The following is an 18,712-nucleotide window of genomic DNA, read 5'->3' on the forward strand; positions in this document are numbered from 1 at the left end:
CAATTTGTCATAAAATTAGTGAACCAATGGGGGCTGGCCCCGTGGCCTAGTGGTTAAGTTCGCACGCTCCACTGCAGGCGGCCCAGTGTTTCATTGGTTTGAATCCTGGGTGCGGACATGGCACTGCTCATCAAACCATGCTGAGGCAGTGTCCCACATACCAGAACTAGAAGGACCCACAACAAAGAATATACAACTGTGTACTGGGGGGATTTGGGGAGAAAAAGGAAAAAATAAAATCTTTAAAAAAAGAAAAAAATTAGTGAACCAATGAAATGATTGGAATGACGTGGTTGCAAAATCACCTTATAAAATCTAAAGTATGTACAAATGTTTATTATTTTACTAGGAATTAAATTTTCAAGATATAGTGAAGCACAGTTTCACTCTCAGAACTTGGACACTATCGTTAATGATGAGGGACTGCCAAGAACACACTCACTGACCATTACTCAGACCAACTGGAGGAAGCTCTTATTTCCTATGATGTGTAAACGTGCTACCCTGGAGAAACGAACAGAGCGATGTGGTTGTGAGCTGGCGCAGGTTTCAGAACGTCCAGATGCACAAGTCACCCAAAAAGTTCATGTAAAACAAGGACAGCTGTTGTTTCATTGCAGGATGACCACACAGCCCATGGACAACACGTTCTTTTGTAACAACCCTGTTCTTCTGAGACTCACAACTCAGCTAGGCCTCCCTTCTCCTACTCTTTGCCTTGTCCTCCAGACAGCACTTCTATTTCACTGAAGACTTAAACATCTGGCTCTCAGGGTCTACCCAAGGTGCACATTCTGGGTTCTCAGCTCCTTGACTGATACGTACATGGACACCCTCACTCTTTCCAATCACTGTTTTTGTTTCCAGGAACCAGTTTCTGTTTTAACTAGTGTCCTTTTGGTTGTAAATAGAGAAACTTAAGTTGAACTATCTTAGGCAAACAGTAGGCATTTATTTACGAAATGCTGCAAAGAATCAGGATAGAGTTGGGCCTCACGAGAGTTAGAGCTAGGACTCTTTCTCTAGCTTTGTCATTAGAATAAAAGTGATCCTCCTCTTTTAGTTGCAACTGGAAAACCCCTAGGTAAGGACGTGGCCCCGCCTGGATCACGTGCCCAGCCCCGTGCCCAGACAGATGGAGCACGTACTAGTACTGGCAGCCCTGCAAGAGCCAGGTGGTGGGAGTGGGAGCAGCGGCTCCCAGGATTAAACGGCTGTTATTCCTAGAAGAAAGGAGCGCAAAACAGATATTCTGCTTCATCTCTCCCTGACTGTAATGACTCCACAGAAAAGAGATCATGCATAGAAATTTGTATCTTGAATTCTACCGCCAACTTCTTAGGTTCTAGATTTAAGGGCTCCTATATTGTCAAGTTTTCCTGCTGACTCTGAGAATATCTCTTGCATGCCCACAGTCCACAAAGAAAAAGCAGATGATAAAGGCACTTCTCTGGAAGTGAGAATAGGAGCTGAGGGTGAAGACGGTGTGAAAAAGCAATTGTGGAGAACGGAGAACAAGTTTATCAAGAAACTGTAGTTGGATTGTCCGACAGTCCTGAGATCGGTGCTACAAACTGAATGTTTGTGTCCCACCGAAATTCACGCTGAAACCTAATTCCCACTGTGATGGTATTTGGAGGGGGAACCTTTGGGAGGTGACTCTGCCCTCGTGAATGGAATTAGTGCCCTTATAAAAGAGACCCAGAGCACTCCCTTGCCCCTTCTGCCATGTGAGGACACAGCGAGTAGACAGCTGTCCAGGAACCAGAAAGCAAGCCTGACCAGACTCCAAATCTGTCTGCGCCTTGATCTTGGAATTCCCAGCCTCCAGAACAGTGAGAAGTAAATGTCATGTTTAAGCCTCCCAGTCTATGGCAGTTTTTTTTTTTTTTAACTTTTTATTGAGATTATGATAGTTTACAACCTTATAGAATTTCAGTTGTACATTATTGTTTGTCAGTCATGTTGTAGGTGCACCACTTCACCCTCTGTGCCCATCCCTCACCCCCCCTTTACCCTGGTAACCACTAATCTGTTCTCTTTGTCTACATGTTTAACTTCCACATATGAGTGGAGTCATACAGAGTTCGTCTTTCTCTAGCTGGCTTATTTCACTTAGCATAATACCCTCAAGGTCCATCCATGTTGTTGTGAATGGGACGATTTTGTTCTTTTTTATGGCTGAGTAGTATTCCATTGTATATATATGCCATATCTTCTTTATCCAGTCATCAGTTGATGGGCACTTAGGTTGCTTCCATGTCTTGGCTATTGTAAATAATGCTGCAATGAACATAGGGGTGCATGGGACTTTTGGAATTGCTGATTTCAAGCTCTTTGGATAGATACCCAGTAGTGGGATGGCTGGGTCATATGGTATTTCTATTTTTAATTTTTCGAGAAATTTCCATACTGTTGTCCATAGTGGCTGCACCAGTTTACATTCCCACCAGTAGTGTATGAGGGTTCCTTTTTTCTTATGGAAGTTTTTTATAGTAGCCCAAATGGACTAAGACAATAGGGAATCATGAAATTATAGAAGACTCAATTTGTCTTGTATGACTTTTTCTCTAGTAGCATTTGGCTGCTGGGGTGGGAAATATGGAAAAACTGGATTGCTGCATTCATAAACAGGGCGGAGGAATTTCCTTGGTTTTTCCATGTAAGGTAGAACTGCAGAGGAAGAACAGAGTTCAGGGTATTGATAAAGAATGTTACTACCAGTAATATGATGGATTATAGAATCTCAGCTGGATACAAAGAGACATGAAGAAAGGCTCATGGATTGAGAGAAAGTAGATGAGTGAGACAACTGGAGAGTTCTTCTTAGGTCAAAGAGCAGTGGTAGGGGAACAGGTGAGCAAAGTAACACCAACATGTATTTCCCTGTACACACAAAAAGAAAATACATACATTCCTTGATTAGGGAAGCCCGAGCACTTATAAAGAAACATTCTTACCCAAAAAGGACATACACAAAATGATGTAGCTATGATACAGTTTATTTCAACATATCAAACCAAAAACATAACAAAACAACTCATTTCTTTGGGGCGGGGGGGGAATCCCAAATTCTATATATGCAGGGTTGGCTTAATTGACCATAATTTATTTTAGCAAAAAATATTTAGGTATACCACACCTAGTAAAGCTCTCTATTTACACAATAGATATCAAATAACTTTGCTACATGATCAGCTATTTGGAAAAATCAAGACATAGTTGTAAACCAGAGTCAAATGCATAAGTTAAGAACATTGTGAACTGAGTCTGAAAAAGACTGAATTGTTAAATTTTTATCTGTACAAAACACAAAAAATCATTCTCCAGCCTTCCATTTTCACCAATATTTTCTTTAACAGAATTAAGCCCAACATTTGAAGGTTTAAATCCTTTCTTCCTAAGGCCTCAGGAATACCAGATTTTCCTTCAAAGCTGTAGCTGTCTAAAAGGGAGCAGACCATTTAAAACAAAGATACACAGATTTCACTTCTGTGCCACTCATGCAGATTCTGCTGGGGAAGATTTCCTGAGCTGGCTACCAAGTCACTCAACTCAGTTCGGAAACATAATACGTGATCACAGGACTAAACTGGCTTTCAGGCAGAGCAGCAGCAGCTTTCTTTATCGCTGAAAATCAGTTAGTGACATTTAGCCCTCAGCTTAATCTGCACAAATGCAATTTGGGAATTCTATGACAATGATGTTAGCATATTTAAATGTAAAATGAAAAATTCTAAATATTAAATAATATTTTTTAAATATGCAAGCTGCTATATTTTCTCAATCATCTTTTTCATGAACAAATGAAAAATAAAATGGCCAAAGAAGGAGAAAAATATGGATGTTCCAAAATGAGACAACTGTAAAAATCTCATATATCAAGACATTACTGGGATAAGCTTATGTTGTAAGAATAATTGTGTATTATTGTATATAATTGGACAGCAAAACAGCCCTGTCTGAAAGCACTGGGTCAAAGTGTCTTCCCAAGTCCTTCCAAGCCATGATTCTACGCACCACAATGAGACAGTTCAAACAAATGCAATCTAACCTAGCACTACAAGTTTTTAGATTCCTAAAGAATGAACTTAAGTTTACCATACCAATGATTTAAATACATGCGCTGTTAAAAAAAAGGTTGTAAACATACTCTGTGTTTTTTTCCTTATCTGCAAGATAATATTAAAAAGATATTCTACAACTTCTTGATTCCTTAAGAACTAAGAATCAAAATCCTAAACATAATAAATAAAAATGCAACCTAGAGGTCTGGAAAAGTGTTTAGAACATCGAATAGAATAATCCAGTGCATTAAAAATCCAGTATTTTGGTATTAAAACTTCTTCATCTCAATACAGGTAGGTTTATTGCTGCTATAAATAAGCTTCCTATTAAGGCACCTGTCATCACCTCTGAGAAAGACTTGGATTCAAAACGATGGAAATATGGACTGTAAAACTGTTCTTCTTTCATTCTGATGTCATTACAGACATTATTGATTTTAATGTTAAGTTTTTGCATTGCAGGAGATAAATATCTTTGAACCTATTACCTGAATATAGTTAAAATGTTTATGATACTTTGATACTTTAATTAACATAGATGATAAGATACCACACCTTAATTAAAGTATGTGATACTTTAATGGGGAAATAGGCAAAATCACATCAAGATGGATGGCAAAGGACTAAACACAAAAATATGATAAGCTCTAAGAAAAAAAAATTACATTGTGGTGATGATGAGCAGATCTTGGCCAAGTCATTTAATTTCTCTCAGCCTCACTCTCTCCATCAGTAAAATTCCAACACTAGCTGCTCTGTCAAGCTCATACGGTGGTTGGGAGATCAAATGAGGTGATGTAAAAACACTTTGCAAACTATGAAGCACTGAACAAATAAATGGGTATTATCATAGGCAAAAATATCTCAAGTTTCTGATATTCTCTCTAAAAAATAAAGTTATTGCCTGCTCCTTTTGCATTCACTTGAGAACTCCCAGTTTTAATCAGTTAAATAGTTGTGGTATGAATGGAGCAAAAATTTATGCAAAGAGAAAATTTCTAATTTTTAGCTTCCAGAATTTTATGCAGTAGTTTGTTGTGAATGGGCAACCCCCCTGCTTGCTGGGGCTCAGGCTACCTCTTGTCACTTCCTAACGATAAAGAGGGCAGACTTCTCAGAGGCTTCGGCCCCCGGCTTTTCCTCAATCTCCTCCGCAGAGACCTCCATGTCCCTCACCATCTGCTATGTGCAGCACGCATAGGTCCCTGACAATAATTCTATTTCTCATAATGGCATAAAAGAGCTTTAAGAATATTAAAGAAAAACAGCTAAGGTCAATCACAGGTGCATTACTCAGCTTGGCACAAATTTGAAATGGATGAATAATCCTAACCAGCTTCTCCCTGGCTTAGTCCACAGCCCTTCTTCTACGTATAAAACGTTCTGCGGGAGCTTTTTCCAAACTATGTTCTGAGGAACACTAGTTAAGTGAGATGTTGACAGGTGAAAAACGGATCTGTGTTAAGTAAGTTTGGACTACATAGGGGGAAAATGTTTACGTACTGCAGAATTTCGCAGTCTTTGATGTACTGACTGTACATCCTAAAGACGAATGGACCATATAGTATTTCCCAAACTCATCTGACCACAGAATCCCTTTTCTTCCCACAAAATATCTACAGGGGCTAACAGCTCTTGGACTACTCTTTGGGAAATGCCATTCTAGCTCATTTATCCTGGTTTTTAAACACTCCAGGGCAACATCTGGCAATAGTTACCCTTTTAATTTCTGATGGAGCAGAATCCTTTTGCTTACAAGGTCAACTACCATGATCACCTCCTGGATTCCACTCCATAAGTAACCTGCCCAAAGCAACTAACAACTAAACTTCCTTTACTACATACGGAGGAATTCAAAGAAGTTATTCTCAAGTTAAAGAGAATTATAATCTTTTTTAGGAAATCTTTATATTCTTCCCTACACATTAAAAATACAAAGATTTAACCCTAGATCTTAGGACTTAGAATCCAAATTACTTTGAGGAAATGGGAGCATTTTATCACAATATCACTGCAACTTAAAGTATTAATAAGTAGTCATAGTAGTGATGGTGATGGTGGTGGCAGTACTGGCCAAGCACTTATTTTGTGCCTTAACTCTCATGAATTTAGGAACTACTGTTACATTCATTTTAAAGATAAGTATACTGAGGTTTAGAGAGTTTAACTGACTTGCCAAGGGTGACACAAAGTAGTAAGGACAGTATCTCAAACTCCTATCTGACCCCTTACTTCATGCTCTTAATCACTACATAATGCAATTCAAAAAAAATTTTTTTTTTGAGGAAGATTGGCTCTGAGCTAACATCTGTTGCCAATCTTGCTCTTTTTGCTTGAGGAAGATTGTCGCTGAACTAACATCTGTGCCCATCTTCCTCTATTTTATGTGGGATGCCACCACAGCACGGCTTGATGAGTGGCGCTAGGTCCGCACCCAGGATCCGAATCTGTGAACCCTGGGCCACTGAAGCGGAGCATGTGCACTTAACCACTACGCCACTGGGCCGGCCCCCTACATAATGCCATCTTATGTCTTAGTGACAAAACAAAAGCATTTAGGTCACATTCTGGTTGTTAAACAGGAAAATTAGAGTGTATTCATAAAAATTCAACTTGATTGAAATTTGGTTTTGGATTCCTTTTGAGCAAACTCCTATTCCCTAAAGGAGATAAAGTTTTTTTTAAAAAAAAGCAGAGAAAAATAGACTGCTATTTACCAATGACAGGTTTAGATATGGGAAGGTTTTAAAAATCCGCATCCAAGGTGAAGACATGATCTGTGGTTTCCGCCATAACTGCAAAACGCTGATACTCTGAAACTCGTTTCTCAAAGAAATTTGTTTTCCCTTCTAAAGAAATGTTTTCCATAAAATCAAAGGGATTTTCTGCCTGAAAAACCTGAAAAGAAAAGAAATGTTATTAGACATTCTGAAGAAGCCAAATTATACCCCAGAACAAGAGCAACAGATAACTACAACAGGGCTCAGGTCTCCCAACACCCGTCTAGTCACCTATAGGATCACACTGTTCCCTAAGGTCCTGGAGACACTCGAGGCAGATAAATTTTAAGATGACTGAGATTACCTACTAACTTCCTCAGGAAACTATACTAGCATTTCTGGTATTCTAAGAAGTAGAAAGAAAAAAAAAAGACTATTTCAGGAAATGAAAGATTTAATACCAACCAAATTAAAATATTTTCACAGCTTGAGAGATCCAACACACCATAGTTATGATAGGCATTTTTCTCAGGTATTATTACCGTTAGTCAGTCACATGCACACGATACTACAAAATATTAAATTACCAACAATGTCCTGTGGACCTAAATACGTTTTTTAGTTCATAAGAGAATAGATAATCAGCAAATTGATGTTAAGGGACCATGATGAGGGAAGACAGAATAAATGCCATCCATATTGACTCCAAATAAAATAAGCACTATTCATAGATGTCTCAAACAAAAAGTGGTACATATGTCGACAAGAAGCTCTTTTACTGCTTCTGAACTTAAGAAGCAGACTTGGAGATACAGCTTGATGGAAACTATGAGACATTTCAATGATTCATGAGGGCAATAAAAGAGGATTTTGGAATTTAGGAGTATTCCAGCAGGAATTATGAACACCATAGACAAGAATAGATTCAGATAATCCAATTAAAAATGGGCAAAGAATATGAATAGACAAATAGAGATTTCTTTAAAGACAAGAGGCTGATAAACACATGAAAAGATGCTTAAAGTCATTATCCGTTAGGGAAATGCAAATCAAGACCACAATGAGATACCATTTCACACCCACTAGGACTGCTGTAACAAAAAAGACATAAAAAGTGTTGGTGAGGATGTGGAGAAACTGGAACCCTCATACACTGCTGCTGTTAATGCAAAATGGTACAGTTGCTTTAGAAAACAGTCTGGTAGTTCCTCTAATGATTAAAAACAGAGTTACTATATGACCCAGCAATTTCACTTCTAGCTATATATCCAAGAGAAATGAAAACATATGTCCACACAAAACTTATACATGAATGTTCATAGCAACATAATTCATAATAGCCAAGAAGTGGAAAAAAATCCAAATGTCATCAACCAATAAATGGATAAATAAAATTTGGTATAGCCATACAATGAAATATTATCTGGCCATAAAAAGGAATAAAGTACTGATACATGCTACAACATGAATGAACCTTGAAAACATTATTCTAAGGAAAGAATCCAGCCACAAAAGACCATACACTGTACGATTATATTTATATGTAATGGGATATACAGAATAGGTAAATATAAAGAGACAGAAATTAGATTAGTGGTGCCTAGGGCTAAAGTCTGGATGGGGGAAAGAAAGGAAAGTGACTGATTGCTAATGGGTACAGAGTTTGTGGGGTGATAAGAATGTTCTAAAACAGATTGCTGTTATAGTTGTACAACTCTGTGAATATACTAAAAACCATTAATTGGACATTTTATAGGTGAGTTGCATGCTCTGTGATTTACATCATGTATATATGTTACATATATATATATACTTTATAAAATATATGTATATTTTAATAAAAGCTCAGATGACATACGTGGTTGAGTTGTGGAGCTCTGTGAAACTGCCTGCCAGAAACAGTGTGTTTAGGAAGAAATGAAAATTTGAGCTATCACACACAGCAAGGTATAGTGGAAAGAAAAGTGGACCAATAGTCATAAATTCACTGGATTTTAAAACTGGGGGCCTTCCAAAAACTTTAATCCAAATCATTCATAGCATGGACATAGCAACTAAGACCAGGCTAAATTAAGTGGCTTATTTTTGACACATAGAAGTACTCAACATTTATGGACTAATCCTAAAATAAAAGTGGAAAACATCATTAATGTGGCTCCTATTCAGAATTCTGCATACACGACAACCGTTTCTTAATTTAAATAATCTCTTATTTCACCAAAAACTACAATTATAAGAATAGTTCTCTTTCTAGTTCCTTGAGTTCAAAGTTTAGTTCATGTATTTGAAATTATCTTATTTTCTTAATATACACATTCAAGGCTATACATATTCCTCTCAAGATCCGTTTGGCTGCATTCTACAAGTTTTAATGTACAGTAGTCTTATTGTCATTTAGTTTATATTTTCTACTAGTTTATATTTTCATTCTCAATCTCATTTTAAAGGGTATCTTTTCAATTTCTAAATAATGGAACTTCTGGGCAATCTTTTACCGTTAATTTCAAATTTAAAATCTAAGAGGTCTATATAACTTCTGCTTTTTAGAATTTACCTAGATATTTTGAAGAACTTTGGAAAAGTGATGTTTTATACTATGTTTAGATTTTCTTCTCTAGGAAGCATGCTTTATATACCTAGAGTTAGCAAGTTCCCAAAGAGAAAACTAGACCCAGGGGTTCATAATTTTCCAATAAGTGGGAGAACATGGTTGTGTGGGTGAGAGGATATGACCGTGGGTAAAGGACAGTGAGTTCACTTCAAGGCATAAGTAAGCAAATTAATTTTCCTATAACAAACATATTGGTATAATTTAGGAACAAATAAAATTTTTTTTTACTACACAGCTTATAAACTTAAGAGATCATATTAATACAGTTATAACCTTGATTTCTCTCATTAATTATCAGTAAACATAGAGAGGATCTTGCAATTAAAATAATAAAATATAAGTAGTTTATCTTACAAAAAACCTTTGCCCCATCTCACTCTTTCATTACTGTATTTCTGTGGGTATCAGAATATAAATGCATTACCAAGAAAGGCAATGATTACCCCAGCATCATGGATTTCATAAGGCTTCTCATGAAACACAATTTAAACTTACATTTCCTCGCTAAGAAATCAAAATCTATACATTTTTAATTACCATGGGATAGTACACAGTAAAATTCTGTGAATGTTCCACTTATGTCGAATACAACATGACCACTTAAAGCGCATTTACTGTATGTCTGACACTATTTTAAGTTCTTTAAGTATACCAATTCATCAATAATACTTTGAGGTAAGTATTATCATTATCTCCATTTTAGGGATGAGGAAGCTGAGATGGAGGTTAAACAACTTGCCTACAATCACACGGCTGGAAAGTGGTGCAACCGGGATTCACAGCCAGGTAGCCTGGCTGCAGCCTCCATCTGTTAACTCATGTGAAAAGCACACCGCTTTATGAAATTCAGATACATTATCTCTGATAAAGAAAATGACAGAAATAATTCAAAGACAACTGAGTTCAAAGAGTCAAATTATGACAGCTAATGTCTTCCTAATAACTATTTCCTACTTAAAAGAATTAACCCAAAAATTAGAACATAGACACATAGGGATTGATATGAGGTTAAACATATACACACATGTTAAATTCAATTACTTAGAGATAATCCTATTAAATAAATACCTTCAATTATTACAAAGTAATTTATTGAGCTTATTAGTTCCAAAATTTATCAGCTTCCTACTTCTATTATGAATTTCATTTTAAGTTTCAAAGGATTTTGCAAAACCAATTTGTTCACGCAAAACAAGGCTCTGTCATGGACATTTTAAAAGTAGCCTAGTATGTTACAAACGCTTTCAGTGAAATATTTTAGTGGCCTCAACTACAACATTTTAGCCTGTAGTAATACATTATTAAACACCTTACCTTTGAGAATCCAAGTTCCACAAGTAATCTGTCAGCTACAAACTCAATATACTGTTTCATCAAAACACAATTCATTCCAATGAGGTCAACTGGCAAGGCTTCTGTTAAAAACTCCTGAGATATAAAGAAAAACAGAATAAAGTATAAAGACAGAACAATACATAAGTAGGTATTTTCCAAATAAAAAGGAGGTTTTACTTTTATTAATCTTCTAAGTCAGTGATCTTGTTCAAGGAAAGTACACTAGGATAGATCCTTTCACTCTGGCAATGTCCATTTGTTGAAAAATGTTTGGGAGTATTACTATTCACATTATTTCACATTCTCAGATGGCCAAAATAAATGGAAACTGCCAAATTACTGGTATTTTAAAAAGGAGCACATGTAGGACCTGAATTCATATGCTTTTTCAATAGAAAAAAAAGATACTTGGTTCTGAAATATCTAGAAAATCCAAAGATAATCACTGTGAGGAACATGAATATGGAAGGGAATTAGGAAAGAGAAAAAACTCAATTAACAAATAAAATGAAAAAGAAATAAAAATGGATTGGAGCTTTGGGAGATAAAATGAACTCCAACTATATTGAAAGACAGTGGTAAAGCGTTAATAGAGGAAAAATAAAAACACATTAACTGTTTGGATTTAGTTCTCAAAACGATTAAAGATACTAAAATGCATTTTATGCCTTTTCCCCTCCCATTATGAAAACAATGGTTGCTAAATTGTGCAGTATTAAAAAAAAAGTTAAAAACATTTATTTTACTTTTAAACTACAATCATGTAACACATAATGACATTTTGGCCAACGACAGACTGCATATATGACAGTAGTCCCATAAGATTAGTACCATAAAGCCCAGGTGGGAAGTAGGCTCTACCATCTAGGTTTGTGTAAGTACACTCTATGACATTTACACAACAACAAAATCACCTAATGACACATTTCTCAGAACATATCTCTGTCTGCATGACTGCAGTTCTTTCAAATGATAAAAATATATTCTAAGTGGAGCATGAAGATCTTTCTAGTCAGAGATCTTTATATGCTATAAATTAAGTTTACTATTCACTAACATATTTATTTATTCATTCTATAAACATTTGGTGCACACTTCAAGCTAGATTCCGTTAGGTTTTTGAGAATACAAAACAAACAAGAAACCATTACTGCCCTCCAGTAGCTAAAAATCTAAAATATAAAGCTAAAATAATTAAAATAGTTTGTTATGGCATGAAATTTGACAGATCGATGAGACAGGAACAATAGTCCTGAAACAGAATTTAGTATACATAAAATCTTAATATATACTTCTTACTTATAAACCAAATTATAAACTGACATAATAATTGCAATACTTCATCTATTGGTACTGTCAGGTCAACCATGTAAAATTGCTGATATTTGTTTTGACCTACGAACTGGCACTTCATATGAGTCAACCTAATACAATGTACAAATGTTAGAGAAAGAGATGTGCTAATCACATAAACTTCCCTGCTTACCTGCTCAATTTCAACAGCATTAACAATGATCTCCCTGACCCTTTCTTCCGAAGGCTTATTTACTAAGTACTGAAACATCAGGCAAGCAAAGTCACAGTGAAGCCCCTAAAATAGAAGAAAAATACCATTGTCAAAGAACATCTAATCAGCCATTTTCACACAGTGATGTGTTAGGCATTCTATAAAATAGGTTGTAGGAATGCAACATGGAACTTCTGAAAGACAGAAGAGGGATGAATAGGGCCAGGAACTTCTTTCCTTCAAATCTCATTAAAATGCCAATTATATGTAAACTATCATAAAGGAAAAAAAAAAAGTAAATCTGGTGGTGGCTCCACCCAGGCTTAAAATCTTGCTCTTAAGATATAGCCCAGTGTCAATTCCCTTGGATGTATATTCCCAAATCTTCTGTACTAATAAAGTCACCCTGACTTTTGGTATGTAAATAAAAATGCCTCAAGCCCCATCCCCCAAAAAATAAAATAAAAAAATAAAGTCTCTATAAAAAAATGCCAAGTATAATAACCTATAATGAAAGTTTCAGTGCCAGCAAATCTTAGTTCATCAACATGAAAGATTAACAAAAACAAAAAATCTGCAAGCAAAAGCATTTTAGAAAAGAAAACAAAGAAGAGCCAAAATGAAAATTCATTCATTTTTAACATCTAAAAAATTTAAGAAATGATTAAAAAATAATACTAAGCATTTAAAGAACAGGGGAAACAAAGATATTTCAAAAAGATAACATTTATATTAAATAAAAATGGCTAAAGATAAAATGAATTCAGTACAAGAAAATGGAAACTGAAGAATTAAGAGTATCATTTGAAGCTGTATAAAGCAGAAATGACATTACAGATAACTCAACCAAAGAAAATAAATTTGTGAACTATCTTGAGAACAGAATGGTTATGCAAATACAAGAAATGGCATAGAATCTTAAATAATTGGAGAACAGAGCTTGGAGATTCAACCTACAATAATCAGGATCCCAAAACCCAGAACAGATGGTATAAAGCTGACAACAACAGAACAAAATTTCAAAAAGTCAAAACAAAAAAGAGAAAGAGGCCAGAGATATACAAAGATGATGGAGTTCCAAACAAAATTAACAGTTAGAGACTGACACCAAGGCAGAGTCAATTAACATTTCTAAACTGCAAAGAAAAAGAAATAATTTTGTAAGCCACCAAGTGGGGAGGAGGAGGAAGAAACGAACACTTTAAAAGATTACAAATCAGAGTTTGCTTAGGTTTTAAAAAATAAATCAACAAAAACCCAAAGACAATTTAAAGACTGGGACTCAACTCAGGGGCCAGCCCCGTGGTATAGTGGTTAAGTTTGGCATGCTCTGCTTTGGCAGCCCGGGTTCATGGGTTCGGATCCAGGCGCAGACCTAAACCACGTAAGCCAGACTGTGGTGGTGACCCACATACAAAATAGAGGAAGACTGGCATAGACGGTAGCTCAGAGCTGATCTTCCTTAAGCAAAAAAAGAGGAGGATTGGCAATTGGCAATAGATGTTAGCTCAGGGCAAATCTTCCTCATAAAAAAAAAAAAAGACTCAAATCAAACGTTGTAGTCCAAGGATTACCCACCTAGTTAAGCTGTCATTCCTAGAAGAAACCATCAGAAAAAAATCTCTCTGAATAGCTAATCTTAGAAGATTTACTAGTGAAACATTTTCCCCAGACTTGACTCAAGAGGATATTTCAAATTACCAAAGGCTGAGTTTCAAATAAACTGCTGGAAGGTGTTAAAGAAAGTGTCGATTAGAACTGACAGCTAGCTACCTATTATAGAGATGAGTCAATCAAAGGTAGGCACTCGTATTGCTAAATCAATAAGTGAATAAAATTAATTTTGAGGTTTAAAGCAATTCCAATCAAAATCCCAATGGAATTATTCTTAGTTAAAAATTTAATCTAAGACTAGAACTTAATTAGTCCAACTACCAAAAAGAAAGGATAATTATATAACATGATAGAGGTGCTAATTATCACAAGGGCAATCAAACCACTATATATATTTATTATATATAAATCAAATTAACATGATGCACATCTTAAATTTATATAATATTTAAAATCAAATATACTTCAATTAAAAAAAGAATCTGGAAGAACAGATAGGCAGAATCTTATAAGAACACTTTTAATAGGAAAGTTATGACATTTATCCCACTAATTATCAAAACATCAAAAACTACAATAATTAAAATAGTTTGTTATGGCATGAAATTTGACAGGTAGTTTAATGAAAAATAAAAGATAGTCCTGAAACATATTTTAGTGACTTAAGACCTTAATAAATAGAGAAGGCATCACAAGTCAATGGAGAAGGATTACTTAACAAATAGAATTGGAAAAACTTCCCAAGACTAGATGAAATAAAATTAAGTTAAATTCTAACTTATCCTATACTATACTATATTCATACTGAGCTCTATACTTATACTAAACAAATTTCAATTGTATTAGAGTTAAATGTTAAAAAGCCAAGATGAAAATATGTGTGATTATTTAACTTATCTCTGGAAGTGGATCACATAAATTTCAGGCTTTGGTATGTTAAAAGAGCAAATAAAATTAAAAAGCAAAGGATAAACTGGGAAAATATTTGCAATAAATACAGCAAAGTTCATATTTTATACTATATTCATGCAATAAACATAACAAATTCAATAAACAAATACTTATTGAAAGAGCTCAGTCACTGTGTACTAGGAATATTTACCAACAGAAATAAAGGCAAAAGACAAGAATAGGTAAATATAGGAAAAAGAACCAAATGACTAATACCATTATGAAAAAAAGGTTCAATCTAAGTAATAATCAAACAAATGTAAATAAAACCAGTAATGAGATACCATTACCCCTATCAAATTTGTCATATATTTAACACATAAATCCAAATTCTGGTGGGGGTATGGGAAGAAAAGATATGTTCACACATTGCTAGATGGGGCTGCAAATTGCTATAAAATTTCTAGGAAGAAATCTGCAAACAAGTGTGAATGATCTTTAAAAATGTTCATACCTTAAAACCTAGTAATTCTACTTCTAGGGAATATAGCTCAGGAAAATAATATGAAATTGGGACAAAGTTTATATCCATTTTGCATTATAGCAAAACAATTAAACAAACAACCTGGAAAAAACCTAATTTCTAATTATAGAATAGTCAAATAGGTAATACATTCATTCATTAGAATATTACATATCTAACAAAACCAGTGTTTCCAAAAACTACTTAATGTCATAGAAAAACGCTAACAAAATTCTAAGTGAAAAAAGAATATCTTAGCTCATAAAAACATGAATAAAGCAAAATATCTCAAATTGCAAAATATGATGTTTGTATATATATATACATAGATTTAAATGTAGAAAACTGTCTAGAAGGAAATAAAATGAAATACTGAAAGTGGTTATCCCTGTGTGTTGAGATTGAGAGCTTTTATTCTCTTAATTCTCTATAATAATCATGTATAACATTTATAATACAAATTATTGGAAATTTAAAGCCATGAATCAACAAAAAGTAATTAGAAGGAGCATTTTATGGCCTATAAAAGTACTTTCACACATACTGTTTCATTGTATTTTAACAAAACCCTGTTGAGGTTTATAATTGAAGAAACTAAGGCTCGGAGAAGCTAAGTGACTTGACAAGGTCACTCAGAAATAAGCTGAGGGGCCAGGATTAGTGTAGTCAAATGTGAACCAAATAGCTGTGATGGGCTAAACACTGAGAAAAGAAAGATAAATAAGACAAGGTTTCTGCACTCAAGGAGCCCAGAGTCTAGCAGAGGAGAGAGACAAGAAGCACACTACATGCTATGGACTCTAAGGAACAGGAAAGAGTGGTCAATTTTACCTAATTGAGTCAGGAAAGTTTTGAGTTTTAACTCATGAGAAGGTAATCAACAGACCAAAAAAAAAAAAAAAGTGGTAGGAAAGATAGAAAGGGTATCACAGGCAGAGAGACAAGATTTAGTTATAGGGTGATGTCAGTATCATGGTAGCATGAAACATTCCCTTTGCCTCTCCCCTTCAATCTACAGATAGTAAAACATCTATAACTCAAAGGTTCCTCTGCCCAACACACCAGGACACCACAAAGATCCACACATCTGTACATCTGAAGGTGGGTGGATTAGAACACACAGAGGAGGCAGAATTGGGAGAAAGCAGAGGTGGTGCACACAATCACAGCTCCCCCAACTGACGCCACAGCTCTAGGGAACCCGGTAGCAGCAGGGGAGGCAGTATACATGACTGCAGCCTCCCAGCCACAGAAGTGCCCCCAGCCACAGGGCACTGGGCAGCACTGGGTGCTGGGCCTGTGACCCCAATCCCTCCAGCCGTGCTGGCACCTGCAATTCTGTCCTCCCTGCCTGTGGTAGTGGTACCTGTAACTCAACAACCCTGGACACAGCAGAGGTGCTTGAGAGCCTGGCTCCCCCCACTCCACACTGTCCTTCCCCGCACCATGGCAGTGTGGGTGACCCAGGTGACCCCAGACGTAGCGGAGGTGCCCACCATTGTGGTATCCCCGGTGGTGATACCAGAGACCTTAGCAACACCAGCAGCAGCAAGATACAAGTGACCCCAGAGGCACAAGCAGTGATGAAGAGGGCACCAGCAACACCTCTCGCAGAGGCAGTGGAGGGTGGAAAGTGTCAATTCACAAATATAGCCAGAGACAGCTCAGGTGAGAGAAACCAAAAACTTGTGCTATAGCATCACCTACTGAAAAACAAAAGAAAGGCCTCTAATTACAAACCTGATGTATTGTTAGAATCAAAGTAAACAAAGCTTTACCTAAATAAGAAAAGTGTTCACTATTTCAAATGCACTGGTAGACAAGCAACCATGAAACAACTCAGCAAGCACTATGAAAAACCATGGTAACACACTATCAAAAAAAGAAAATGACAATTCTCCAGAAACCAAACTTAAAGTCATGGATGATTGCAATCTAATTGATAGAGAATTCAAAATAGCTGTCATGAAGGAACTCAATGAACTACAAGAAAACTCAGAAAGGCAGTTCAATGAGCTCAGGAATAAAATTAATGAACAGAAGGAAAACTTTACCAAAAAGATTGAAATTCTAAAAAAAAGAACCAAACAGAAGTTCTGGAGCTGAAGAGCTCAACAAATGAGATGAAGAATGCATTAGAAAGCATTGGAAATAGAGCAGACCATATGGAAGAGAGACTTAACAAGCTTGAAGATAGAAACCTAGAAATAATTTAGGTAGAAAAAGAGAGGGAAGTAAGATTTTTAAAAAATAAAGAAATTCTACAAGAACTGTCTGACTCCATTAGAAAAGGTAACATAAGAATATTGGGTATCCCAGAAGGAGAAGAGAAGGAAAAGGGAGCAGAGAGCTTATTTAAAGAAATAACGGCTGAGAACTTCCCAAACCTGGGGAAGAAACTGGATACACAAGTCCATGAAGCTAACAGAACACCTCATTATCTCAATGCAAAAAGACTTTCTCCAAGACACATTATATTAAAACTGTTAAATGTCAATGATAGAGAAAGACTTTTAAAGGCAGCCAGGGGAAAAAAGATAGTAATCTACAAAGGAACCACCATTAGGATATCAACAGATTTCTCAGCAGAAACTCTAAAGGCTAGGAGACAGTGGAATGACATACTCAATATATTGAAAGATAAAAACTATCAGCCAAGATTACTCTAGCCAGCAAAGTTATCCTTCAAATATAAAGGAGAAATAAAGGTTCCTGGACAAACAAAAGCAGACGAAGTTCATCATCACTAGAACTGCCTTACAAGAAATGTTGAAAGGAGCTGTTCTACCTGAAATGAAAAGGCAAAGTACACAAAACTTTGAGTAATGTGATAAATAGACAAGTAGATTCAGAAAATTGCAACTCTATATCAGAATAGATTGTTAAATACTTAATTACAGCATAAAGATTAAAGGGAAAAAATTAAAAACAACTATAGCTACTTCAAGTTGGTAACAAACTCACAACATAAAAAGGAATAATTTGTGACACAAAATCATAAAATGGAAAGAGGAAAAGGACAGAACCTGTATAGGTAAATGAAGATGTTATCAGCAGAAAAAGGACATTTCATCCATGAGACATTTTATACAAACCTCATGGTAACCACAAAACAAAAATCTAGAGCAGAGACATGAGACATTAAAAGAAGAAGAAACTGAAAAAACATCATAGAAAACCACCAAACTAAAATGGGAGATAGAAACACAAGAGAAAAGAAACAATGAAGATATAGAGCAAGCAGAAAACAAAAGATAAAATGGCAGTACTAAATCCTCATATAATAATAATCACCCTAAATGAAAATTCACCAGTCAGAAGACACAGTGGGGCTGGCCCCATGGCACAGTGGTTAAGTCCAGCATGCTCTGCTTCAATGGCCCAGGTTTGTGGGTTCAGACCTGGGGGTGGACCTACACTACTCATCAAGCCATGCTGGGGCAG

At 35.8% G+C, this 18,712-nt stretch overlaps 1 protein-coding gene across 9 annotated transcripts in view; it reads right to left on the reverse strand.

Moving 5' to 3' along the window:
* Positions 1 to 1,875: 1,875 nt before the first annotated feature.
* RRM2B (ribonucleotide reductase regulatory TP53 inducible subunit M2B) overlaps positions 1,876 to 18,712 on the reverse strand; it is a 40,409-nt gene continuing 23,572 nt past the window's right edge. For 6 of the 9 annotated variants that reach the window (XM_070630720.1, XM_070630714.1, XM_070630719.1 and 3 more), the window contains 3 exons: positions 12,220 to 12,324; positions 10,713 to 10,826; positions 2,985 to 6,965 (listed from right to left, as the gene is read on the reverse strand). In XM_070630720.1, the coding sequence (XP_070486821.1) occupies positions 6,813 to 6,965; positions 10,713 to 10,826; positions 12,220 to 12,324 (372 nt within the window). In that variant the 3' untranslated portion in view covers positions 2,985 to 6,812. Of the gene's footprint in view, positions 2,887 to 2,984; positions 6,966 to 10,712; positions 10,827 to 12,219; positions 12,325 to 18,712 lie in introns of those variants that run through there. The other 3 variants (XM_070630715.1, XM_070630717.1, XM_070630722.1) reach the window with 2 other exon arrangements.

Source organism: Equus przewalskii, chromosome 8, assembly GCF_037783145.1.
Source record: "Equus przewalskii isolate Varuska chromosome 8, EquPr2, whole genome shotgun sequence".
NCBI classification, from domain to species: Eukaryota; Metazoa; Chordata; class Mammalia; order Perissodactyla; family Equidae; genus Equus; species Equus przewalskii.